At 41.1% G+C, this 22,958-nt stretch overlaps 3 protein-coding genes across 3 annotated transcripts; 1 reads left to right on the forward strand and 2 right to left on the reverse strand.

Moving 5' to 3' along the window:
• Window positions 1-3,628: 3,628 nt before the first annotated feature.
• Window positions 3,629-6,086, reverse strand: LOC135623817 (subtilisin-like protease SBT3). The gene has a single exon (XM_065127196.1). It carries the CDS (start codon window positions 6,002-6,004, stop codon window positions 3,719-3,721), a length of 2,286 nt encoding a protein of 761 aa, XP_064983268.1. The 5' UTR covers window positions 6,005-6,086; the 3' UTR covers window positions 3,629-3,718.
• A 1,994-nt stretch (window positions 6,087-8,080) lies between these two features.
• Window positions 8,081-15,290, reverse strand: LOC135623820 (probable receptor-like protein kinase At1g49730). The gene is made up of 9 exons (XM_065127199.1): window positions 15,059-15,290; window positions 13,155-13,706; window positions 11,786-12,091; window positions 11,110-11,371; window positions 10,984-11,036; window positions 10,833-10,900; window positions 9,728-9,817; window positions 9,576-9,654; window positions 8,081-8,901 (listed from the first exon to the last, which is right to left on the reverse strand). Exons 1-9 carry the CDS (start codon window positions 15,138-15,140, stop codon window positions 8,363-8,365), a joined length of 2,031 nt encoding a protein of 676 aa, XP_064983271.1. The 5' UTR covers window positions 15,141-15,290; the 3' UTR covers window positions 8,081-8,362.
• A 2,012-nt stretch (window positions 15,291-17,302) lies between these two features.
• LOC135623821 (PI-PLC X domain-containing protein At5g67130-like) lies at window positions 17,303-22,199 on the forward strand. Its single transcript, XM_065127201.1, has 8 exons — window positions 17,303-17,512; window positions 17,601-17,714; window positions 17,799-17,936; window positions 19,984-20,082; window positions 20,155-20,458; window positions 20,555-20,778; window positions 20,864-20,941; window positions 21,961-22,199. Exons 1-8 carry the CDS (start codon window positions 17,423-17,425, stop codon window positions 22,111-22,113), a joined length of 1,200 nt encoding a protein of 399 aa, XP_064983273.1. The 5' UTR covers window positions 17,303-17,422; the 3' UTR covers window positions 22,114-22,199.
• The last annotated feature ends 759 nt before the right edge of the window (window positions 22,200-22,958 follow it).

Below are 22,958 nucleotides of genomic sequence, written 5' to 3' on the forward strand. Positions count from 1 at the left end.
TATCTTGAATTAATTTATGATGACTTATGTAAACTTATGAATACAAAATCATTTGGTGGAAGTCAATATTTTGGTGGAAGTCAATATCAGTTGGGTATATTTTCTGAAATAGAAAACTGAAATATTTGATAATTTTCAAAAATTCAAGACACTTGTAAAAAGACAAAGTGATATATATATATATATATATATATATATATATATATATATATATATATATATATATAAAGACACTTCGGACAAATAGAGGTGATGAATTTTTATCTAATACATTTAATTCTTTTTATGATGAAATGGTATTCATAGAGAATTGGCAGCACCATATACACCATAGTAAAATAGGTGAGGTGAACGTAAAAATTGAACTATCATTGAAATGACAAGAAGTTTGCTTAAAAGAAAACACTTTTCAAATCAGTTTTAAGCAGAAGCAACTACAACAACAGTTTATTTATTGAATATTTCATCAACAAAGGTTGTTATAAATTAAACTCCTTTTGAGGCTTGGTATGGTGTGAAACCAAGTGTAAGTCATCTAAGAATTTTTAGTTGTATTGTTTATGCTTCAATAAATTCATAAAACCATCACAAACTTGATGAAAAATCTAAAAAATACATCTTAATTGGTTATTCTTTACAATCCAAAGCATATCGATTATATAATCATGTTAGTGGCAAAGTTATTATTAATAAAAATATTATATTTGATGAAAGGATAAGTTAGAATTTGGAGACCAATAAAGGTGGAACATAAATTTAGATTCCAGCAGAACTAGAAACTCTACAAAATCAAATGATAAATCCTGCTCCAAAAAATTCATCGTCAACCTCACCCAGTGCAAATTCTAATCCCTCAGATGAAACCCCTTTAAAAAAATTCAAATCACTAATAGAAATTTATGACTCAACATTTTTTAGAAAGCAGTTAAAAAAGAAGAATGACGAAAAACAATGAAGGAGGAAATCAAATCAATTGAGAAGAATAAAACTTGGAAGCTAATGGATCTACCGAAAGAAAAAAAAATATTAGATTAAAATGGGTATTCAAAATAAAGTTTAATACAGATGGAAGTATCCAAAAGCATAAGGCTTACTTGTGGTGAAAGGATATTCACAACAACAAAGTATTAATTTTGATGATATATTTTCTCCGGTTGCTAGATTCGAAACCGTGAGAACTTTCTTAGCTTTAGCTGCTCACTCGAGTTGGCCTGTTTATTAATTTGATGTGAAATCTGTATTTTTAAATAGAGATTTACACTAAGAGATTTTTGTTACTCAACTTGAAGGTTTTTTTATTAAAAGGACATGAAGAAAAGGTGTGCAAGTTAAGAAAAACTCTTTATGGGCTTAAACAAGCTCCAAGGGCATGGTACAGTAAAATTGATTATTATTATCATCAAAATGGATTTCAAAGTAGCAATAATAAACCTACTCTTTATCTAAAGAAGGAAAGTGAATATAATATCCTAATGATTTGCTTCTATGTTGATGATATTATATATATGGGTTCATCTAACTCTTTTATGGCAGAATTTAAAAAATACATGATGAATAAATTTGAAATATTAGATCTAGGTCTACTGTACTATTTTCTTGTGTTGGAAGTGACGCAAGGATCTAATGGAATTTTTATTTACAAAGAAAGTATGTAATGGATCTACTCAAAAAATCTAATATGATTAATTGTAAAGTTACAGCAACACCCATGAATGTAAATGAGAAATTAAAACTTGAAGATGGTACATGTTTGACAAATGCAAGATACTACAGAAGTTTGGTTGAAGGTTTGATTTATCTAACTCATACTTGACCAGATATTATCTTCTCTATTAGTGTTGTATCCAGGTTTATACATAGCTCAAGCAAACATCATCTCGGAGTTGTTAAAAGAATTCTACGTTATATTACTACAACTTGGTATTTGGTATTCTCATAATTTTAAATATAAATTATTTGGTTTTTGATTGGGCAGAAGCTTTAGATGATAGAAAGAGTACTTCAAACAATATTTTTAGCCTCGGATCAGTAGCTATATTTTGGAGTTTAAAAAAATCAAGCAACAACTACGTTATCAATATCGTAAGCATAATATATAGCTGCAACATCAGCAACTTGTCAAGCAATATGGCTTAAAATACTTCTTGAAGATCTTCATAAAAAAAAAAAAGAAACAACGAAAATATTTTGTGACAACAAAGCCACAATTACAATGACAAAGAATCCAACATTTCATAGAAGAACAAAGCACATAAAGATACGCTATCATTTTACCCGATATCTTGTGACAAATAGTCATAACAATGAAGTATTGTGGAACAGATGAACAAGTTACAGATATTCTCACCAAGTCGCTTTTAGTTCAAAAGCATATTTATTTCATATCGTAAATCGACGTATATAACTATGAATGAGAGTATTAAGAATTGATTCATAATAGTTATCTAGGTAGTTATCATATTCTAAATAGTTATAGATATGTTTTAAGAAATAGTCCATGATCTAAAAATTATATGATAGTTTCTACACCTAACTCTGGTGACATGGTGGAATGAGGTAGTTACCACTATATCCTATAAATATGATCATATTTCATGAAACAAGATAAAGAATATATACTTGAAATATCTGATAAGCGTTCGATGTTTATCTTTTTGTTTAAGTACTATATCAATTTTTTTAATTGAAATAATTATTTTTAATTAGTATTTTATTTTTATTGTTTCTTCCCCATCCATAAAAAGAGAATGGGGAAGAAGGGATGGGGAAGGGAAGAAGGGATGGGGAAGGAATACTTGAATCCAAGCGTAGAACAGGGCTAAGCCGGATCGAGGCAGGTTCTGCTGGCCCCAGGCTAAGTCGAATGGGGAAGAAGGGATGGGGAAGGAATACTTGTGGATTTTCTTCCTCCATCTCTCTCTGCTTTCTCCTCTGCTACGTTGACTCCTTTCCCACGGATCGAGGCAGGTTCTGCTGGCCCCCGCCGTGCCTGCTCTCATTTGTGTTGCTTTCCTGCGCCTTCGGTGGCCATAAAAGGAGCTAAGCCGAGGCGGACACGCATCCATACATCTTTTCCAGAGAAAGGCCCGTCATCGAGTGCCCTCTTTCCACAATATGGGCGTCCATACGTTCTATCTTAATTCAAACTCAAATCCATGATATTTTCTTACCTAAATCTTATAATTAATAGATTTCTCTTACGTAACTCCAAAATCTAATTTAGATTTCTCGTTTCTTGTAATCTAACAGTTGGCCTTTAGCATCGCCTCCTCTTCTTCCCATCGATGATTGGTGCTGCGAAGAACAGGCAAACGGTAAAGACGACCGGAGTTCGATGCTCGGAACGAACAAAATAGGCGCCCGCAGTGCGGTCCGCCGCTGCACCCATTAGCTCAAAAGCCACAGGCAGTAATAAAGGCCGAGAAGATAAAGCCACGTCGTACGACAACAACCCTTCTTCTTCTTCTTTCTTTGGATCCTACATGTGATATATATACATGTATCTGTGGAGGATGTGTTGTTCCTCGAGTTCTTAGCGTTGTTATGACTCTTTGGATCAAGCAATGGGTAATCGAGCACGTATTGTTTCATCTACAAGAGGAAAACGCAAGTCGAAGAAAGCCAAATGTAGACATCCCCTGAAGTGTATTTGCATTAATTAGTGTGTAAACAATGGGTCAAGTTGGGGGGATTATTAATATCACTCCCCCCTCACCGTCTACAGGCTGATGGGACTTGCGGTGGTGGCCACTATAGGACTCCTAACTACGTACTTCTCCTTGTCGTCCACCCAAGTCAACGAACCATGACGCACCGCATCCTTCTTCTCCCTCGTGTTCTCCTTCAGCGTCAAGGTGAAGCTCTGCTTCTGGTACTTCTCCATGAAGGACAGCTTTTCTGGCACCACACTGACGGTGAAGCCCTTGATGTCCGCGAGCTTGGCAGTGTAGGTCGCCACCGGATTATCCCCGACATTGGTCACCGTCCTACGGAACTGGAGGACCGAGGGAGCGCTCGCTGATGTCTCGTTTGGGTCGAAGTAGGCGATGAAGGACGGGTAGTTGAGATCCAACGTCGGGTTCGAACAATCTACGGTAGCGGTTCCGGTGATCGTCCTCAGCTGCTTGCTGGTGAAGTTCATGGCGCACAGGAGGTTGACGTAGTCCTCGGTGCCGGCGTCGTAGACGAGGCCGGGCTCCAGCGCCCGGTTGGGGTCGATATGCCCCGCACCCATTGCCAGTGGACTCGCCGGCTTGTTTCCGTTCCCCATGTCCTTGATGGGCGCCCCGGTGTTGTCCAAATGGCTTGCGGTGGTCATCAGAGCCGATCTGATGGCCGCCGGGCTCCACCCGGGGCGTGCGGCCTTGAGCGAAGCGGCGATGCCGGACGCGTGGGGACAGGCCATCGACGTTCCCGAGACGATGGCGAATGGACTGTACAACTTGTGCGTGCCGACCCTCCCCACCGTCGAGTTCTGCGCCCACGACGCCAGGATGAGGGATCCCGGAGCCACCACGTCGGGCTTCAGTACGTTAGGGCAGCTCGCCGACGGCCCTCGCGAGGTGTAGGTAGCCACCGTCGGCGCGGGCTTGGTGCCCAATACCGTCAGCCGGAACGTTATGGTGGCTTTGGGCTCAGAGCTCCTCTGGATGTAGTTTAAGATGGTCGGGCCATCTTGTGGGCTTATGATGGCCGCAGGGAAGCTAAATTGGCTGTATAACTGCGCAAAGGAGTCGTTGGATATGAAAAGGCCTGCGTCCACTTTGGCGTACCGAAGATACTGGACGGCACCGCCCAACTCATCCGCTTCGCAGACCACTATCTTGTGGCGAGTCTTCTTGAGCAGGGTGGTGTTGTCGCAGGACCCCAGGAAGGCCATGGGCATCTGCTTCAGCGTCGCAGGGTTTCCCGGATAGAGTGATTGCCCGATGACGAGGGTGCCATCCCCGAGGCCGATCACGGCCGCGAATTCCCGGTCGACGGTGCCGGCGCCGACGGTCAGGACCCACGGCGTCCCGTTGTGAAGGAAGCCTAAGAATGGGCCTTCGTTCCCTGCCGACGTCGACACGAATATGCCCTTCTGCACGGCCGCGAACGAGGCCACGGCGATCGGGTCCTCGTACAGAGCGACGTCGTCCAGGCCGAACGACATGGAGATGACGTCGACGCCGTCGGATATGGCTTGGTCTATCCCTGCTATGATGTCCGACGTGACCGCTCCTTCGTCCCACAGGACCTTGTACATGGCCAGCCTCGCGCGGGGGGCCATGCCCCGCGCCACGCCGGACGCGTACCCGAAGAACGACGCGCCCTCCGCGTAGTTCCCCCCGGCGGTGGACGATGTGTGCGTGCCGTGACCGTCGGTGTCCCGGGGGGAGTTGACGGCGATGGTCAGGTTTGGGTCGCTGGCGAGGAGCCCCTTGTTGAAGCTCCGGGCGCCGATGAGCTTCCGGTTGCACGCCGACGAGCTGAAGGCCGTGCCCTGCTCGCACGCGCCCCTCCACCGGGACGGAACGGCGGTCATGCCGTCGTCCCGGAAGCTGGCGCTCTCGGGCCATATCCCAGTGTCCAGCACCCCGATGATGACGTCGTCGCCGTAGTTCGAGGCCGGCCATAGTCCGGCGCTGGAGCTGAGCTCGAGGAAGTCCGAGGTGTGGGTCGTGTCCTTCTTGACGGGCGCGTCGCGGGAGCACGACAGGAAGCCATGCGACTTTTTGAGCTGCTCCAGCTGCGCCGAGGAGAGCCGCGCGCTGAATCCATGAATGGCGTTGTCATACACGTACACGATCTTCTCGTCCGCGGGGATGGCGTCCGAGGCGTCTGCGGTGGCAGCAAGAGTGGCAGCGTACCAGCTACGGCGGCCGGAGAAGACGCTCGGCATGGCGGCGGAGTCCATGTGAACAATGTAGGTGTCGACATCAGCCGACGTCGATGCCAACAAGCATACGGCGGATGCGGCGAGCAGCATCCACAACATCCCGAGGAAGGACTCGAGAAGCGCCATGGAGATGGGGATGCGTCTCGATTGACGACTTCAGGACTGCACAAGGCATGAGATATAAGAGAGTGATGGGCGAATCTGGCGGTTCCATTGCATCGCGATAGCAGCTACAAACGGAGAAATCGGTGGAGGGTGGCGCCCGCCCATTCATTCCTTTGATACCAACCCTTGTGGTAGAGATGCAATTGGCGTGTTCCTCTGCAACACCCATGTCCCGGTCTCCATCGATCCACGTACACGGGCCATTCCGTGCTCGCCTCGCTTTAAACGCGCACAAGTATTTTTATCGTTCCATACCAACAGCAGATAACCCTCGTCGATGCTGCCTCAATCTCCATGCATGCCGTGCCAGCCCGCAATCACCGCAGAGTCGAGGGTATGCTATTACTCGCCAGTCACCGAGGAGCACGTACGTCGACAGATGCGAGGATCGAAAGGGAATTCCTTATCATCAGGACGGACGAAGGACTGGGACAAAGAGGGCTCCATTCACACGATCACAGGACTCCCCTTCTCTGAGGTGATGTTGGAACCAAAAGGCGCACACACATTGAAGGAGAAGGGTGGTTGGCCGATCACCATTAAACTGTGCCCTGTGTCGACAGGCAAAGACCGTGTAACGTGCATGAGTGCAACGTCACATTAGGTGGGAAGCCAACAAGAACAGCACGGTGACAGCTTAAACACCGATCCGTTGTCGGACTGTTCTACTGCTGGATTATGGTCTCGGTCGATGGAGAAGAAAAGGATTAAATACGCATCGTTTTGCCATGTCGTCTAAGAGATTATCTCCTCCTCTTCCTTCTTCTTAATTCACCGCCGCCACCACCACGAGCATCTTCTTCGTCTTCTCTTTCACTTTGATCGACCGTGGAAGGTGACTGCGACCGGAGACGACGAAGATCGAGAGAGAAGTCGAAGCGAGAGATAAGCTATCTAGTCTTTCATTGGCAATGATTGGAAGAATTGACTCGAAGCTTTTAGATTACAGCGATGTCCGATTGCAGAAAACGATGGCGATATATAACAGAAGTAAACATCTAATCTAATGGCCGTGCAAGAAATATCACAATCATCGATCCCAAGAACAAAATTCTCACGGTGAAAGCCATCGCCATGCTGGCGAAGCTCAATCATGGAGGCGAGGGGATGAGCTGAGATGGTTGGAGGCTTCCCTGAGAGGGACCACCAACCACCACGTAGGAGTCCATTAAGTGGTGAAACATCCATCACATTGCTGGGACCACATTGTTGGTATCGTTGGGTGACTGCATTATGAACGGGGACCACCGAGTGGGGCCCTCTTTGCTCTCACTCGATTGGCTTCTGAATTGGTGCAAAATTACGGCGACGACTTTTGTCCTCTGTTGCTTACAGCTACACTTCGTTCGGGTTTATTTTAGGGATTGCATCATTGATTGACTGTTGACTAAATGATTGGGATTGAAGATGATTTATGTGTTGGTTTAAGAGCAGGTTGTGAATCGCTAGTTAGATGGAGACCACCGATTTGACTTCCCTGCCGTTGGGCGATGGCTCAATCATTACATCATCCAGCTCTGGATCATCTGCATGTTAGGTAGGCCATCATATATATAATACAGCATCCGAAGCACGAGGGTATATATATCTCTTTAAATGGAAGCACATCAGAAGAGTAGTTCTTGTGGGAGACATAATGCCTAAATGTGGATTTGGTGTTATATAATTGAGATCTTATGATGTATTTTACCGATGAGACGATATGAAATGATGCTGACATTTCGACACAAAATTGTAGAATGTTTGATCGTCACCTTTTGCGTGCAAGTTATGCTGTCGGTTCTTCACATGCCGAGTTGCGGACACTTCATGCAAGAAAGACTAAGCGTCCGTTGATAAGATTGTGGCGTCAAGTGGAAACGATTCTTACGTCAAACATTATGGGATGTGCCATCATCCACGAAATAATTAAGACAACCACAACATCTCTACAGGTATGTTTTAATTCTATGCAGCTAAAATTAACAGCAAAGTATAAAATAAAATAAAATAAATAAATAAATAAATAAAACCATATACAGCAAATAAAAATAAAAATTCACAAAAAAAGAAATAAATAGGTATCGTAATAGTTACACTCATCCATAATAATCAGATACAAACGCAACCTCGTCAAAAGCACCAGAAGCTACAAGCATATACATTTGCAGCACTCTCAGCTATCTAAACTGCTGCAGAAATTCTAAGCATTTCTCCAACAGATTATATTGTTCGGGAACATCGCCAAACCTTTGCTTTGTTACAACTCGTCTTTGAGCTTGTCCTCTGATTAAAAAGCCATGACCCACATAATAGCGATAGAACTAAAGAAGAGAGAAATTAAAGAGAGATCATGCCGGGGGGAGATTGTGGCGAACCACTCTCCAGCAAGACGCTCCGACTACAATAGGATCTCGAAGTGCTCGACGACGATTGTAGACACCTTCCGTCACCGCTATAAGGAACCACCTCGTTTTTGTGTATTATTGCTTTGCTAGTCCCCCCGCTGCCATAACCATCGCTGCCTTCATTTCCAGAGAAGCCATTTTGCGCTGGATCCAAATGCTCGGAGAACACCCTGAGCACTTGCTTGATCGATGGCCTTGCTCGCCCTTCCCTGTGGGTACACCACCGCACAACCCCTACCACCATATGCAGCTGCTCAATATCAAATGAGTCCCTAACGGCGGGGTCTACCAATTCCGATAACCTTGAATCTGTTGCCATGAATTGCTGAGACCACTCGACCAGATTCCTGTTTTCTTGTATGGCTCTCCTCCCGGTCACCAGTTCCAGCAATAACACGCCGTAGCTGTATATATCACTCTTCTCTGTCAGCTCTTGAGTCACCACATATTCAGGATCCATGTATCCTGTATGTTAAATATTTAAAAGGATTACCATTTTTTCCTACTGATGGATTATTTTTGCTGTAGAAAACCATTTAAATTTCTGTTTGTTCCATCAAGCAAGAACTAATCAGCGGTTATGAGATAAATGCATTACTTGCTATTCGTAGCTCAAGCTAGGTTCCAAGTGTCAACGATTAATTAAGCAAGCAAATGAACTAAACTATCTGGCTACCTGTATTTGGAAAATTTTGCAACTGCAAATACAAGAATATCAGTAAATATTGAAATTTGGTTGTAGATGCCATTTCTACAATAAATTAGATCCTCTAACTTACATTTCCACATGCAATTGACCTGCCAGCACACAAAATTGCCAATATTAGCAAATTGAAAGCCACCATTCCGGTTGCCTTTGTCTACCACCATAGCAGCACCAGATCACCACCGCACCTCCCACCACCCTACCCATCATTATCACCATTTCTGGCATATACCTCTATGATCATGACTCTTTCTTCCACAAACATTCTGTTTGTCATTTGCCATGACTTGTATACTAAATGATTTCAAAGTAGATGAGTTGGATCCATCTCACATTGTTCTAAGATATGTTATCTTGTTTTACTCTAATCCAGCTATATGGGAGTTTCAGGTACAAGTTTTGAGCAGTTATGATAGGGCTCAAAGATACATGCCTGGAGTTCCACGAATATCTGTATTTACTGGCTCAAAGCAGATGGCACCATTTCTCGAAGCATGCGCAAGACCAAAATCCGCAACCTATATACAAACAAGTGTTGTGATCCACCAAACCGAGTAAAAGACAGAATCAAAATGCATGATAATAACTTACCTTAGCCACAAATTTCTCATCCAAAAGAATATTGCTCGACTTTATGTCTCTGTGGCATAGGGGAGGATCACAAAAAAAATGGAGATACTCCTGCAACATAGGAACTGTTTCAGAAAAGCATTTTAAAAGTGTTATCATTTGACAAAAAGAATGGCATACAACCTGCATCCAGTTTTCAATCACCACACAAGATTCCATGACAGTTTATGGTACTAACAGTGAATCCACTGCAATAACCAGAAATGGAAATAAATCAAGCACCGAATATGAATTTTATTAAGTGCTTCTTTACCGGCGGCTAGCAGCCCTCAGCCAGAGAATTTCACAATGAGTTCATCAATGGGTTTACATCATACTTAATAGGTAGTAAGTTCCTTCCAATGACATGTTGAATTAATTCTGTCTAGCTGCTCTATCATACAGCTCAAACCATAACAAGTTTCCAGTCAGCGCACAAGTTTTCATGAATTACAAAGCCACAACTTATATCAGAAAAGATAATACAAATCTGACACTATGTGTTTCCATATGGTGCTGGCGCTAGCAGACTTCTGCGTAAGAACACAGTGATAAGCTTCCCTTTAGCTGGAAACTTATTCTAAAGGGATCAAGTGGCATGCAGGGTGCAAGAAGTATAAAATATTTTGTTAATGGAGCACAGTAACAGATATTGCATGAAATTTGACCTTTCCAATAAATATTCAGACAAATCATTATAAATATTTAAAAGGAAGAAGTTCAAAGAGAAAGTCAGGCTTCACTCCAGAAAAGAATGGATCAGGTGATTTCATGTAGAAGCATCAAATAAAGCTCAAAAGGGAGTTTAGATATGCTTCTTTAAATGTAGTGGCATAAGCTACAATGGAAAGCTGCAAAGGGCAACAAGAAATTGCAAATCGAGTATGCATATTTTGTAAACCAAATACATAATAAATTAATGCTATATCCACCATCAGCTAGGGATAGAGTCATAGAGGAGTGGGAGTTCCAAAAAGAATGCAGAAGAAACTCCACATGGAAGACCTCAAACTTTGATAAGCAAACCTCAAACATTCAGCATAGATATCCAAAATTTTTCTTTGCTGTGGAAATATTAATTATTCACCAGAGCATTGGCCACATCAATCGCAATTTGTAACCTAGTCCTCCAGCTTAATCTATTCCTTCCTGATGCTGCATCAGTAAATGGCACCCAAGTAAAGAAACAACACAACATGTAACTTGAGCACAGAAAGCCACAAGAATTGAAGGTTTACAATGAAGATGATCCTTAACGCTTCCATTCTCCATATATTCATACACCAGAAACCTGAAAAATATTGAGGCAAAGGAAATAAGCATTCAGGTAAAATCTTCACATATTTACAAAATCAAATCTGCACCTCTCATTTCTTTCAGCACAAAAACCCTTGAGAGCAACAAGATGGCGATGATGCAGTCTGGCAAGAAGCTCAATTTCCCGGCAGAACTCTTCCTCGCCCTGCTTGGAAACTTTGTTCATACGCTTTGCAGCGGCTATGGAGCCATCTGCAAATTGAGCCTTGTAGACAGTTCCAAACCCACCTTTGCCTATAACAGTGCTGAAATTTTCTGTTGCCTTCTTTATCTCCACATAGGTGAATCTTCGAAACATTGTTGACGGACCTAAAGGAGAGCATATATCAGACAGATAAACTTTAAACCCGACAAGTTATGCTAACTTACTATGAATCACTCATTGAGTTTGTAGTCCATCAACCTTCTTTAGGTAAAAATTCAATGAATAACAGATGTTTCACATAAAATATTTTATTAGGATAACCAACTAAAGTAATGTTAAGGATCCAGTTTACCAACGTTAGCTAGAAATTATAGACAAACATGAGGAAACATTACTGAAATCCTAAATGATTCTACTATTCCATTTGTTCTCAGCTATATTCCATTGATTCTTCTACACTAAATAGTTCTTTTCACTTTGATCAAGCAAGCTTTTAGCCTATAATGCCTGGCTTTTTTAGCACAATGAACTGAAATGTTAAGTAGATGTATATGAGAGAGTACAGACAAGAAATAAACCTTCTTGACACCTCCGGACTTGAGTGCTTGGCATTGAGAAAGCATCCCATGAGTTCTCTATCGGAGTATCTGCATTTTTTAGTTCTCTGCTTTTCTTACGAATAAGCATTATCAAGATCAGAAGCAACAGAATTGTCAGCCCTATAACCCCAATGCCAATTCCTGGAATCAGCGTAAGGTGGTAGGTGTGATGAACTTTGTTGATAGGAATGGCATTTAGATGTTGCCTCGGAGCTTGAGCAGAAACAGAACTTGGAGAAGATGTAGAATTTGGAGATGTAGGTGTAGATGATTCAGAGGATGACACTGAAAAGTCATCAGCAGGTTTACTTACTTGAGAAAAGTTTTAAAGCAGTAAGGAAAACGTAAGTGAATTAAATTTAGACCCAATAAACATGCAGTAATTTGAAAAGGCACACTTGAGCTAGTAATTGACAACTGTTAGATGATAATTATACATTTAGTATTAGAATAAACAGTATTGTCATTCTGCCAATAAGATTAAATCATGTAATAACACTCAAATTGTTTCAGAAGCATCAGCAGTCTTTCCATGTCATGGGTTCGCTTAAAGGTGCAGAAGCAATTTTATTTTATAACTCTTTCCAGTGATTTGATTTAGAATTTGTGTAACCCATCATAATTTCATTCCTATGACAAAGCCTGGCATCACTAGGTATGTCTCTGACTGACGAACAATAGTGGTGACTTTCAGTACAAGTTACACACAACCGTGACATTCCTGTTAAGGCTGTAACAGACATCAGCCTAAAAATTCTCAGTTTACTGTCTTTATCTCTCCTAGACTATCCACATAATATACACCTTTCTAGGCAGTTGAACCACCAATGGTCTATGTAGATGCCATTATCTCACATCGAACTTTCACGGGGTTAATGTCAACGGCTATCATTCATACATCTTTCTGTTCTATTTGCTTAACACTTATATTTATCACACTTTTTGTCTACCAAAAAAAAAGCCTTGCAGATAGTTATGATATTAGCCTTTTTCCATTTTAGTGCTAATTGGTCCACATAATGGGGAAAAACATCTCCAATTCATTTCACCGGCTGTAATTTTCATGAATAGCTTTATTCCATCATTTATAACATAAAATCAAATAGTAAGAAAGTCTTGTCATAGCAATCTCGCATTTCATAATAGACATTTCATTGGCGAACACAATGTCTCATACTCCCAAATTTGTAACAAGCTGGTTTAAATCATCTCAAGGAATCATACTGCATACTTGTCATCCAAGCATAACCAATGTAGTTCTAAATGTATAAATAACTGGCTCTACATATGAACAATTAAAGTGTTACTCTCGAAAGATATATGCAGTCAAATCTCAAATTAATCAAACCTGGAAGAACAGTGAGCCCTTGAACACCAAAGAAGCAAGTGGCCATATCAACAGCAGAAAATTTGCCACCTTGGTTTGCAAGTGTCACAAAAACTGCATCGCGACAGACACTTAATGTGACATTATCATCTATTGCTATGAGGTGGTGAAGGTATACAATGCCAGAGTTTAGGCACCTCTTGCAACTATTATCTAATGAAAGGGGCACATTACAAGTTTCAATAACATCACTAAAATTGGGGGACTGCATCATTTCCAACACAGTTGTTCTACCCTGGCATTGATAAGAAACTCGAATTTTTGGTCCCAAACCACAAAAAGCAGTGGCATCAGCTGGAATGCCATATAAGTCGAAGGTTTCTGAAATGGAACTAAGGCAGACTTCAGTGAATGCTGGCGGAACTCCAAGCCTGCCAGTTGCATTTGCAAATCGAGCAATAGAAATCGCAACAAATGCATTAATATAACGGCAGCAATAGCCTCGCTCATTTTGATTTGAGCAAGCAGAAGACGCTAAGGTGAAGTTTGACCAACTAAAGTCCAGGGGACAATCTGCATGATAAAATGAAATGATTACTATGCCATAAACAGACATATTTAATAGGGAAGAAGGACCAAGCTAAATAACAGGAACACAAAGTAAATGAGAAAAATAAAAATAAATAAATAACAGCATGTGTACCAAAACTTTCTGAAAGAGCAATAATAAAGAAGATCTATACGACTCAAAAAACTGTTGGAGAAAGAAATAAGGGAAACTGAAACTTCCCATCAATCCTACCAATATAACCCTTTTAGTTTTTTTTTTCTCAAATATATTTCTATCACCTTAACCATTTAGTCGTAAGCCATCATGGTGGAGACTGCAAAGTGTAAACATTTACACTTCTTATGGGCCCCCTTGATGGTCATGTGTATTCAATCTTCAACAAGTAGCCCCACAATTGAACTTAAGTTTGCATGTTGTCCATACGGTGATAGGATGATTTTGCTCATGACAAGATTGTACACATTGATCCTCTCCAAACCTTGCATCGATGAAAGCCTCGTGCGCCAGGCTGTCGTTTGAGTAGATCGAACAGTATAATCACTCACCATAAACATGATACGTAGGTAAGAAATGACATGTTCCGTATAACAAGGCTTTAACAACATACTGAATTTGCATCTTCTCCATCTTGCAGTCTTGTTTGCAACAATGTTATGACCATCGATCCCGGTGAAGGATGCGAAAACCTGCTATATAACCACCAATCAAATAACAAGGACAACCTAACTAAAAGTAACGAATGATTCTCCAGACCTGGTTCACACTATATATGAAAATCACAGTCCAAGATGACAAGATCAGCATATACCCACTTGAAAATCTTGTCCTGATCCATTACTTCAAGTGATCTACAGTGAACTGTTTTCACTCCAGCATTCGTCCCTGGTCTAACTCTGGAGATGAGACTGGACATGACCAACTTTAAATTTGAATCTTCATAATTACTGATCGCCATCGAAGATGTCAGGAGTCGAGCAACAAATCAAGCAATCTAAATGCGGCAGATACGCTAATCTTCGCTCTCGAGTCACAGTGAAAACGAATAATGCGTGCTTACCAACAGAGATAAGATCCCAAAGAAGCAACTGAACCGAAGTTCAAACTCGATCAACCCACAAAAAAGGAGGAACCCCTTTAATCATCCCTCGCATTTCACACGACCAAAAAAGCTCACAATTAACCACGATGAGAAGAAAACAAAAGCAGAGAAGCTTCAGAAAACTAATGAGCTAAGAGATGCAGCATCATTATAGGCACTGGAAACAAGCCCAGGAGAAAGCAACCAAGCACCATTAATACGCCCCATCTCACATTCGAAAGAGCACAAGAAGGCATCAATGCTGGGAGAACTCACCCCCCGCGATCACTCGAAGGCTGCTGCGGGATCCGAGGGAAGCCAATGCCAGGAACAAGACCAGATCATGGGCGGCCGGCATGAGGAGACGAAAGAGAGCGAAGAGAGCCAGTACACCGAGCGGAGAGCGGCGTCCGCGTGGGGTATGCCCACCCTCGCCACCTTTATCAGCTCCCAACCCTGAGAGCGGCCCGGTCTGGTCACCGGCGAGTGAACCAGAGGAACACGGTCACCTGCTCCGGATTATTTGAGCTAAATAAACGAACCCCTGAGACGCCAGCCCAGAGGTGTACAAACCTGCGGGACCCTCGAGGAACAGAACCGGCTCCTAGGATGCCGGACGCAGACACCAAACAGCCTTTTCGACGATGTGTAGACTTTCTACTGGTGCAACGAACCGGACTCAAACTCGTGGACAATTACACGTTGGCATAACCAGAGGCTTAGTGTTTGGGAAGCGAGAGGGGATGGGCGGGAGGACAAAAGGCTGGCTTCCGGGCTTAGGTATCGTGAGGGGTGGGGAGGAATCGGGAAAAGAACAAGAGGATGTAAAGGGCTTGACAGAGAGGACACGGGCGAGGCGTCGACAAGCGCGGGGCCCGTCCCTAATTGGGAAAAGGAAGCTCGTTCGGCCTTTTGGCAAAAGGAGGCTCGCACGAGCCAAATAGGGCCCGAAACTTTCGCACAGCAATGGGCACGTGTGTCTCTTGATTTAATAATATAAAAACCTAATAATGAGTCAAATTAATCAGATAATATATATAAGATTGAATATGAATTCAATCAAAAAATTTAAGTTTATTAAATTATGAATTAAATCCAATATATTATCTTACATCTTTAATCTATTCAGCTACATATCTTTTTTTTTTTTTTAAAGTCACTCATTTAGAATAAATATATGAAACTAAGGTAGAAAATTGAATGACCATAAGTTTGAGTCAAATTGATTAATATTAATATATATTAAATTTGATAATAATTAGATCCAACTTAAATTTATTATATTTAAGATCAAACCCTATAAACATTATTTGATTTTATTATAATTTTATTAATATATAGGTATTTTAATTATTTTTTAAATCTCTAATTTCGCCCATAAAGATTTGCTTAATACCTAAATATAAGTATTTATGATATATATAAGAAATCATGTGATTGATATCTCAATATTATTTAATTGATATATTAATATTATATGATTGATATTTTTAATTATATATATTATTATCATCCAAGTGTTACCAATCGTGTCATCGTAAGTCCCATAGATATTGTCCAGTAGTATATACGAGTATAATGATTTACGTATTATAAAAAGTCCCCTCGAATGTTTTCCTCCTCACATAAGATTTCACATGCTCTTAATGCATTATATATATATATATATATATATATATATATATATATATATATATATATATATATATATATATTAAAACTTGAGTAACTATATGATCCCTGAATGTGTAGAGATGTTCAAGGTCTCCTCTAAGTTGTCTTGAGATACTAAAAGTGACTTGGATATTAACTCGAGATGGCTCTGATGTGGACTCGATGTGGTTTCAAGGTAAACTTTTTGTGAATCCGTGGTTCAACTTCTTGAGTACATTTTGCACAAAGATCAATGTCGAGAGGGGTTTCTCGATCTGATCCCTCCGACGCTCAAATTAATCCAAAATTCTTTAATGATACGAGATATCCTCGAAAAGGATATCTCTCGAAGCTGATGCCAATGGTTGATTTAGAGGGGCTTGACCTCAATGTTCTCCCTTAGTATTTTATTTACAATAATGATAAAAGGGGACAAGTCTCAAAGACATCTTATGAATTATTATCCATAAGATCAACATGTTATAATCATCCAAAGTCAATGATCGAAGAGATTAGTTGACAAATGGGGATTTACTATCCAAATATTTCCTATCACAATCATAAATTTAAAATCCACGATAAAATTCAGCATTTCACCTATATAAACTCATAAACGTTGATTCAATTGACCCTTTGGAAAATAGTATTAATCAGATGCATTGGAACATTGAAGATCCGTGCCTTATACGGACCGTCATCTAACTCGATAACATTCTTCAAGTCTCCATTCATGGTCAACCAAAACCTCGCCAATTACAGTCAGACTTGCTGATATCTAGATGTTCTACGATGTGCTGAACCCTCGCCGCGTCGCGGACTTTAGTACCGGTCGGGTCGAACCCAATCGTGTCAAACTTGAAGCCCGCACCCGTATTGACTCGTTCTCGCCCGCCGTCGTCGTGCTATAAATATCTTCGGCGGCCGGTGAGTCGAAAACTGAACCCCTTCCCATCACAGAGGCCGTAGAAGCAAACGAAGAAGCCTGAGATGAGCAGCAGATCCGCCTCCACGCTTCCCGCTTTCCTCCTCCTCCTCCTCTTCTTCCTCGCCTCGCCTATTCTCTCCTCCGCGGCCAAGGTCTTATTTCTCTCTCTCTCTCTCTCTATTTCTATTTCTTTAGGCCAGTCATTTCATCGTTTCCATGACCGATCCATTCTGTTGTTAGTTGGGAGAGGCATGCTCGGCCGACGGGGACTGCGACGCCGGGCTGCGCTGCGACGGTTGCGGCGATCAGCAGGGCGCGTGCGTGCGCATTCAGCCGTACGATCCGAGATCGAAGGTCTGCGTTCGTCGTCCTCTGTTGTTTCGATCTTGAGTTTTGAGTGGTTGGTATGGGGGCTAATTTGGGATCGGATGTGCGCAGGGGAAGGATCTGCCGTTCAACAAGTACTCGTGGCTGACGACGCACAACTCGTACGCCATGACGGGGGCGAGCTCTGCCACCGGTGCTTCCCTTCTCACCTTCACCAACCAGTTGGACAACGTCACCTCCCAGCTCAATGTACGCTTCGCTCCCTCTTCACCTTCGTTTCTCTCGCTCTGTCTCTCACGCGCATGTTTCATTGCGCCTTTGCTTTCGCATTGTTACCTCGCTGATATGTACGCCTCACCGGCGGTGTTGGGACCCAAAATAGAGGGGTTCGGTGGTTCTAGCCGCGGATAGCTTGCAGCTCGGTATTCTAGAACGTTCCTGGAACGAGGTTTCGCGACGGGTGTTCGCGACATGTAGGTCGCGGGGCTCACAAACATGATATTGCAACGTGGCTTTCTTGGAATGGCGGGTAAGCGGTCAAGCTGTTCCCACTTAAGGCGCGATATAGTCGCAACATGGTGAGTTGGCTATTATCGAGGGTCGAGCAGGCGTGAGGGTGCGACCTTCTACGTGCTTTACCACGCATCCTTCGTGTCTTAAGTCGTCGGTAAGTCAAATAGCCGAAAGTTTGGAACAGTCGGTGGCTTGTTGGCGAGAGCAAAACCTCTCCTGCACGTTTTATGCCCTTCACTATTACCCCGTCGCTTATCTGCCTTGTGATTGCGGCCTAAGACGGGTTCACTGGGACCCACTTGCGAGGCTTAGTGGGGGATGACATAAGGTCACGAAAAATATTCTAGAGAGAGAGAGAGAGAGAGAGAGAGAGAGAGGTGGCTCGCTGGCTTTTTTTGACGCGGGAAGGGACAAGTCGAACAAGCTCGTTCCAAGCTCTAGAAAAACAAAGATTACTCTGTCATCTATAGGTTGCTTGTTCTGCTTTGTGTTGAAATTTTGTATTACAGATTGATTTTGTTATTTCAAACCACCCCATGCGAGAATGACATTTATATGCCAAGACAGGGAGTTGGCAGACTGTGCGGATCAGAAAAATTAGCTGACCAATGAGATCGTACTACATAATGTATGATAAGTTAAATCGGTCATGATGTTGTGTCATCGAATTGTCACATGTTCAATCAGGCATGGAGCTAGTCTCGAGAGGTGGCTATATATTAATACAAATTTGACTTCAAATATTAATCATGGACCGATTCTGCATATCATTCGATACAGCATTTTATATGTTTATGGTATTAATTATTTTTTGTCATTGACATTGTTTGGAGAACTAAGCTTTTAGATTATTTAGACATTAATTTGTTGACCAACTTGTTTATTAGTCAAGATAATATTATGTGTCGTGTAATCAAAATTCCTTTTGAAAAATACGATTTAATAGTTACATAATATATACTTATTTATATTCTCCTGTTTAATAAGAGAAGTAGCATGCGTTATTATTAAGGTTATTTCTTCAGCATTAGTAGTAAGACTTTCAAAACACAATTTCTGTGCCATGCAACGTCAGATGCAATCATAGCACGCCAGCTCGAGTAGCCTGCTTAGGTTCTTGTCCTTTGTGTGGGCCACCATTTTTAGACGCAACACTTTTTTCATAGTTTAGATGCAACTTTGATTTGGAACACATCAAACTCCACAAATTTTGGACCCATCAAAATATATTAATGGTTAAGGATGCTTAAAAGTTGTTGTGCCTGGGATCGTATTCCTTACCCAAAGCACAAAGATGTTAATGATGCCACTGTTTTTTTTTAATTAGTCATTAACCTCATGGCATAGTAGAATAGATAATTGGACTTGTATAGCAACACCATGGTTAATTCCGTCTTGCTCTTCAAATTACTGCATGGTTATCTCATGTGGTCAACGAGTTTTGAGCCATGACAACTCGGATTTCATCCCTCTCTGAGTTTATCTGTGAGTGTACATGAAATGATACAGAACACAAATCTACTGAAAGAGACAAGATAGCTGACTCTGTTCTTTTACCTTTTATCCGAAGGTAGCTTTCAAGATGCAATCTTAAGAATCACATTGGGCTAATGCATTTGCTGAATATTTTTTGTTACTTGCAACCAGTGACTAAAATTACAGGGGGTGTCTTTTTGAGGGAACACAGTACTTATATTATAGATCACGCATATAGTTGCCATGTGCATTTTCATTTTGTTCTTATATGCACTTGCATAAAAGAAGTATTTGAATCTGATTGCAGAATGGTGTCCGAGGTTTGATGCTGGATATGTACGACTTTGAAAATGACATCTGGCTTTGCCACTCCACTGGAGGCCAATGCTATAACTACACTGCTTTTGTAAGTCTTAAGAGAAATGGTTTTCCTTGAGATCTCCTAGTTAACTTCTAATTCTAAATGGCTGTTGATCAGCAACCTGCCATCAATGTTCTCAAAGAAATCGAGACGTTCCTAGCAGCAAACCCTTCGGAAGTCATTACCATATTCGTTGAAGACTACGTCAAATCCACCAATGGCCTCAGCAAGGTGTTCAATGCTTCAGGTCTCATGAAGTATCGGTTTCCGGTGGACCAGATGCCCAAGAACGGCAGTGACTGGCCTTTGCTAAGTAACATGATCAACAAGAATCAGCGTCTTCTGGTCTTCACATCTATAGCTTCCAAGGAGGCTTCTGAGGGCATTGCATACGAGTGGAATTATGTGGTAGAAAATCAATGTAAGAAGAGACTATGCTTTGACTCCCTAGTATTGAGTAGTCAGTCATCTTTGCATCTGATTGTGCTTATCTCTCAATTCGTATTATGAGTTGCAGATGGTGATCAAGGAATGAATCCGGACTCATGCCCCAGTCGAGCAGAGTCATCACTCATGAGCACCACGTCCAAATCTCTTGTACTGATGAACTATTTTCGAACGGTTCCGAGTCCAGCTAATGCTTGCACTGATAACTCTGACTCACTTCTTAGCATGCTTCAAACTTGCCATGATTTGTCAGCCAACCGCTGGGCCAACTTTGTAGCTGTTGATTTCTACATGGTACTATATACTTTTCTGTTTTGTTTTCCAGTTTACACAGTACTCGGGATTTCGATCTAATTCAATTGCTTCATTCATGATGCAGAAAGGTGATGCACCTGAAGCTACAGATGTAGCGAATGGCCATATGGTTTGTGGTTGTGATAATATTGCCTACTGCAAGGTAAGTATAAGTTATTCTGTTTGATAATCAATTGCAAGTACATATCATGGCACTATTAAGGATCACACGATTTATCTCTTTCGACTAATACTTTTAAGTTTATGAAGAGCATAAAAGGTGCAATAGGGATTATGTACTAACACACATTGCATAGGTCCATTTGGTTATTCCATGATCACAGATTCAATCTTCCTTCATTCCGAGTACAGTATGACTGACTTTTTTTTAATACTCTCATGAGAACACTAAACAAACCCATCAGTTTGTATGAACATTCATGACTCAGACAAAAGTTGATTTAACATCGATGGTCATCAAATAATGTTAGCCAAATGGGAATACATAATTTTTCTGATGGTGTTAAGGACCCAAATCTTACCATCTATTTATAAGAGTCTAAGAATAGGTTTTCTTGACGAAGTCTGTGTTCGTCAGCATTTGGAGAAAGACCTTTTGCGACTATGCATTCCATTTTGGTGAGAAAATTTCAGGAGATGCAAATTTGTGCTTGAAATTCTAAATGAAAAACCTTTAGATATCAGGATCTAAAAATAGAAATGTGAAGCATTGAGTTATGTCTCTAATTAGTCATTCAGTACTTAAAGAATGATACACAGGACTTCTGCACCTCCATATTTAGCCATCTTGTCAGCGTTTATGCACTTCTCCATAGGTATGATTTCTTGTGTGCCATCAGAGAAAACCATAATCGTCTACTTATCTTTCTAAAAACATGACTATTGTATATATGCTCCTGCAAATTATAGGAATCCCCTTTAATACATTATGGTACATTAGGATCCCAGTGAACCTTAACTATTCCTTAATGGTATGTCATCCAAGGCACTAAATGGTGTTTCTAAAGTTCGCATAGTTACATAGGACATTTGCATTTTTAAAAGATCCGATAGGATGATACTACGCTGTCTTGCAGGACACACCAGAAATTTTCCTTTGAAGTAATTAACAGAATGAATAGTCTCCATTCTAACTTGTTGATGGGCTGCTCATCATGACAGGCTAATGCCACATTTGGCACTTGTGATGCGCCTCCAAAGCCGTCACCAGCAACGCCTACCTCAGTTCCGACATCGGATGCCTCCATTGTCAGAAGATTCTCTACGGTGATACCAATCACTGTAATCTTGCTACTCGGGATTATTTTACTTTGACCAATTTACCTTATGAGTTGATTCCTGTTTGTATGAATTGGTGGCCAATTTATTTTATGGGTGATTTATTTTGTTAATTATGTATTGTTTTAGTTTCTCGCCTTCGAGTGTTCTTGCACAGGATTTTATCGTGTTAGAGTTACATTGGTGAAGGATTTGGTTGTACAAACGAATGAATAAATTCTCAACATATCGAAAGGCTTTCGTAAGCTGTTTATTCGCTTCCATCTATATCTTCTGCCAAAAGAAAATAGTGTTTCATTACTTTTAACGATATGACGGAATGCAAAGGGAGATCTATCATTGATTTAAATCATTAATCAAAGTGTTTAAGCTGAAGTTGATAATAGTATACTCATCAGATCCTTAAGATCAATCTTAATAAGAGGTGTTACACTTTTGATTGCTCAATATAAATTTTTTCCTCTAAATTATTATGAATAAAAGTTGTCTTCATATCTAATTGTTTAACCTCTAAGTCTAGGCTAACAGTACTAGCAAGAATAACATGAATAGAAGATTAGAAAAAATCTCTTCAAAATCAATATATTTCTTTTAATCAAAGACTTTCACAACTATTATATTTTTGTACTTTGTTTGAGAATAATGTTTTTAAATCTTCAACCTCAAACCCAAAAACGTTAGTTAAAATTTTGATGGAATATTTTTTCTATTTTAATTGAAATCGATAGATAAGATCACAATCAAAATTAAACCAATGATTTTGGTTTTGAAATACGAATCAAATTAGTTTGATTCTGATTTCTAATTTAAAAAAATCAAAATCGACGTTTTTGAATATGTGATCACCCACCATTCCCCAACATATTCGAGACACCTTGGAA

This window comes from Musa acuminata, chromosome BXJ2-9 (assembly GCF_036884655.1).
Source record: "Musa acuminata AAA Group cultivar baxijiao chromosome BXJ2-9, Cavendish_Baxijiao_AAA, whole genome shotgun sequence".
In the NCBI taxonomy this organism is placed as follows: domain Eukaryota; kingdom Viridiplantae; phylum Streptophyta; class Magnoliopsida; order Zingiberales; family Musaceae; genus Musa; species Musa acuminata.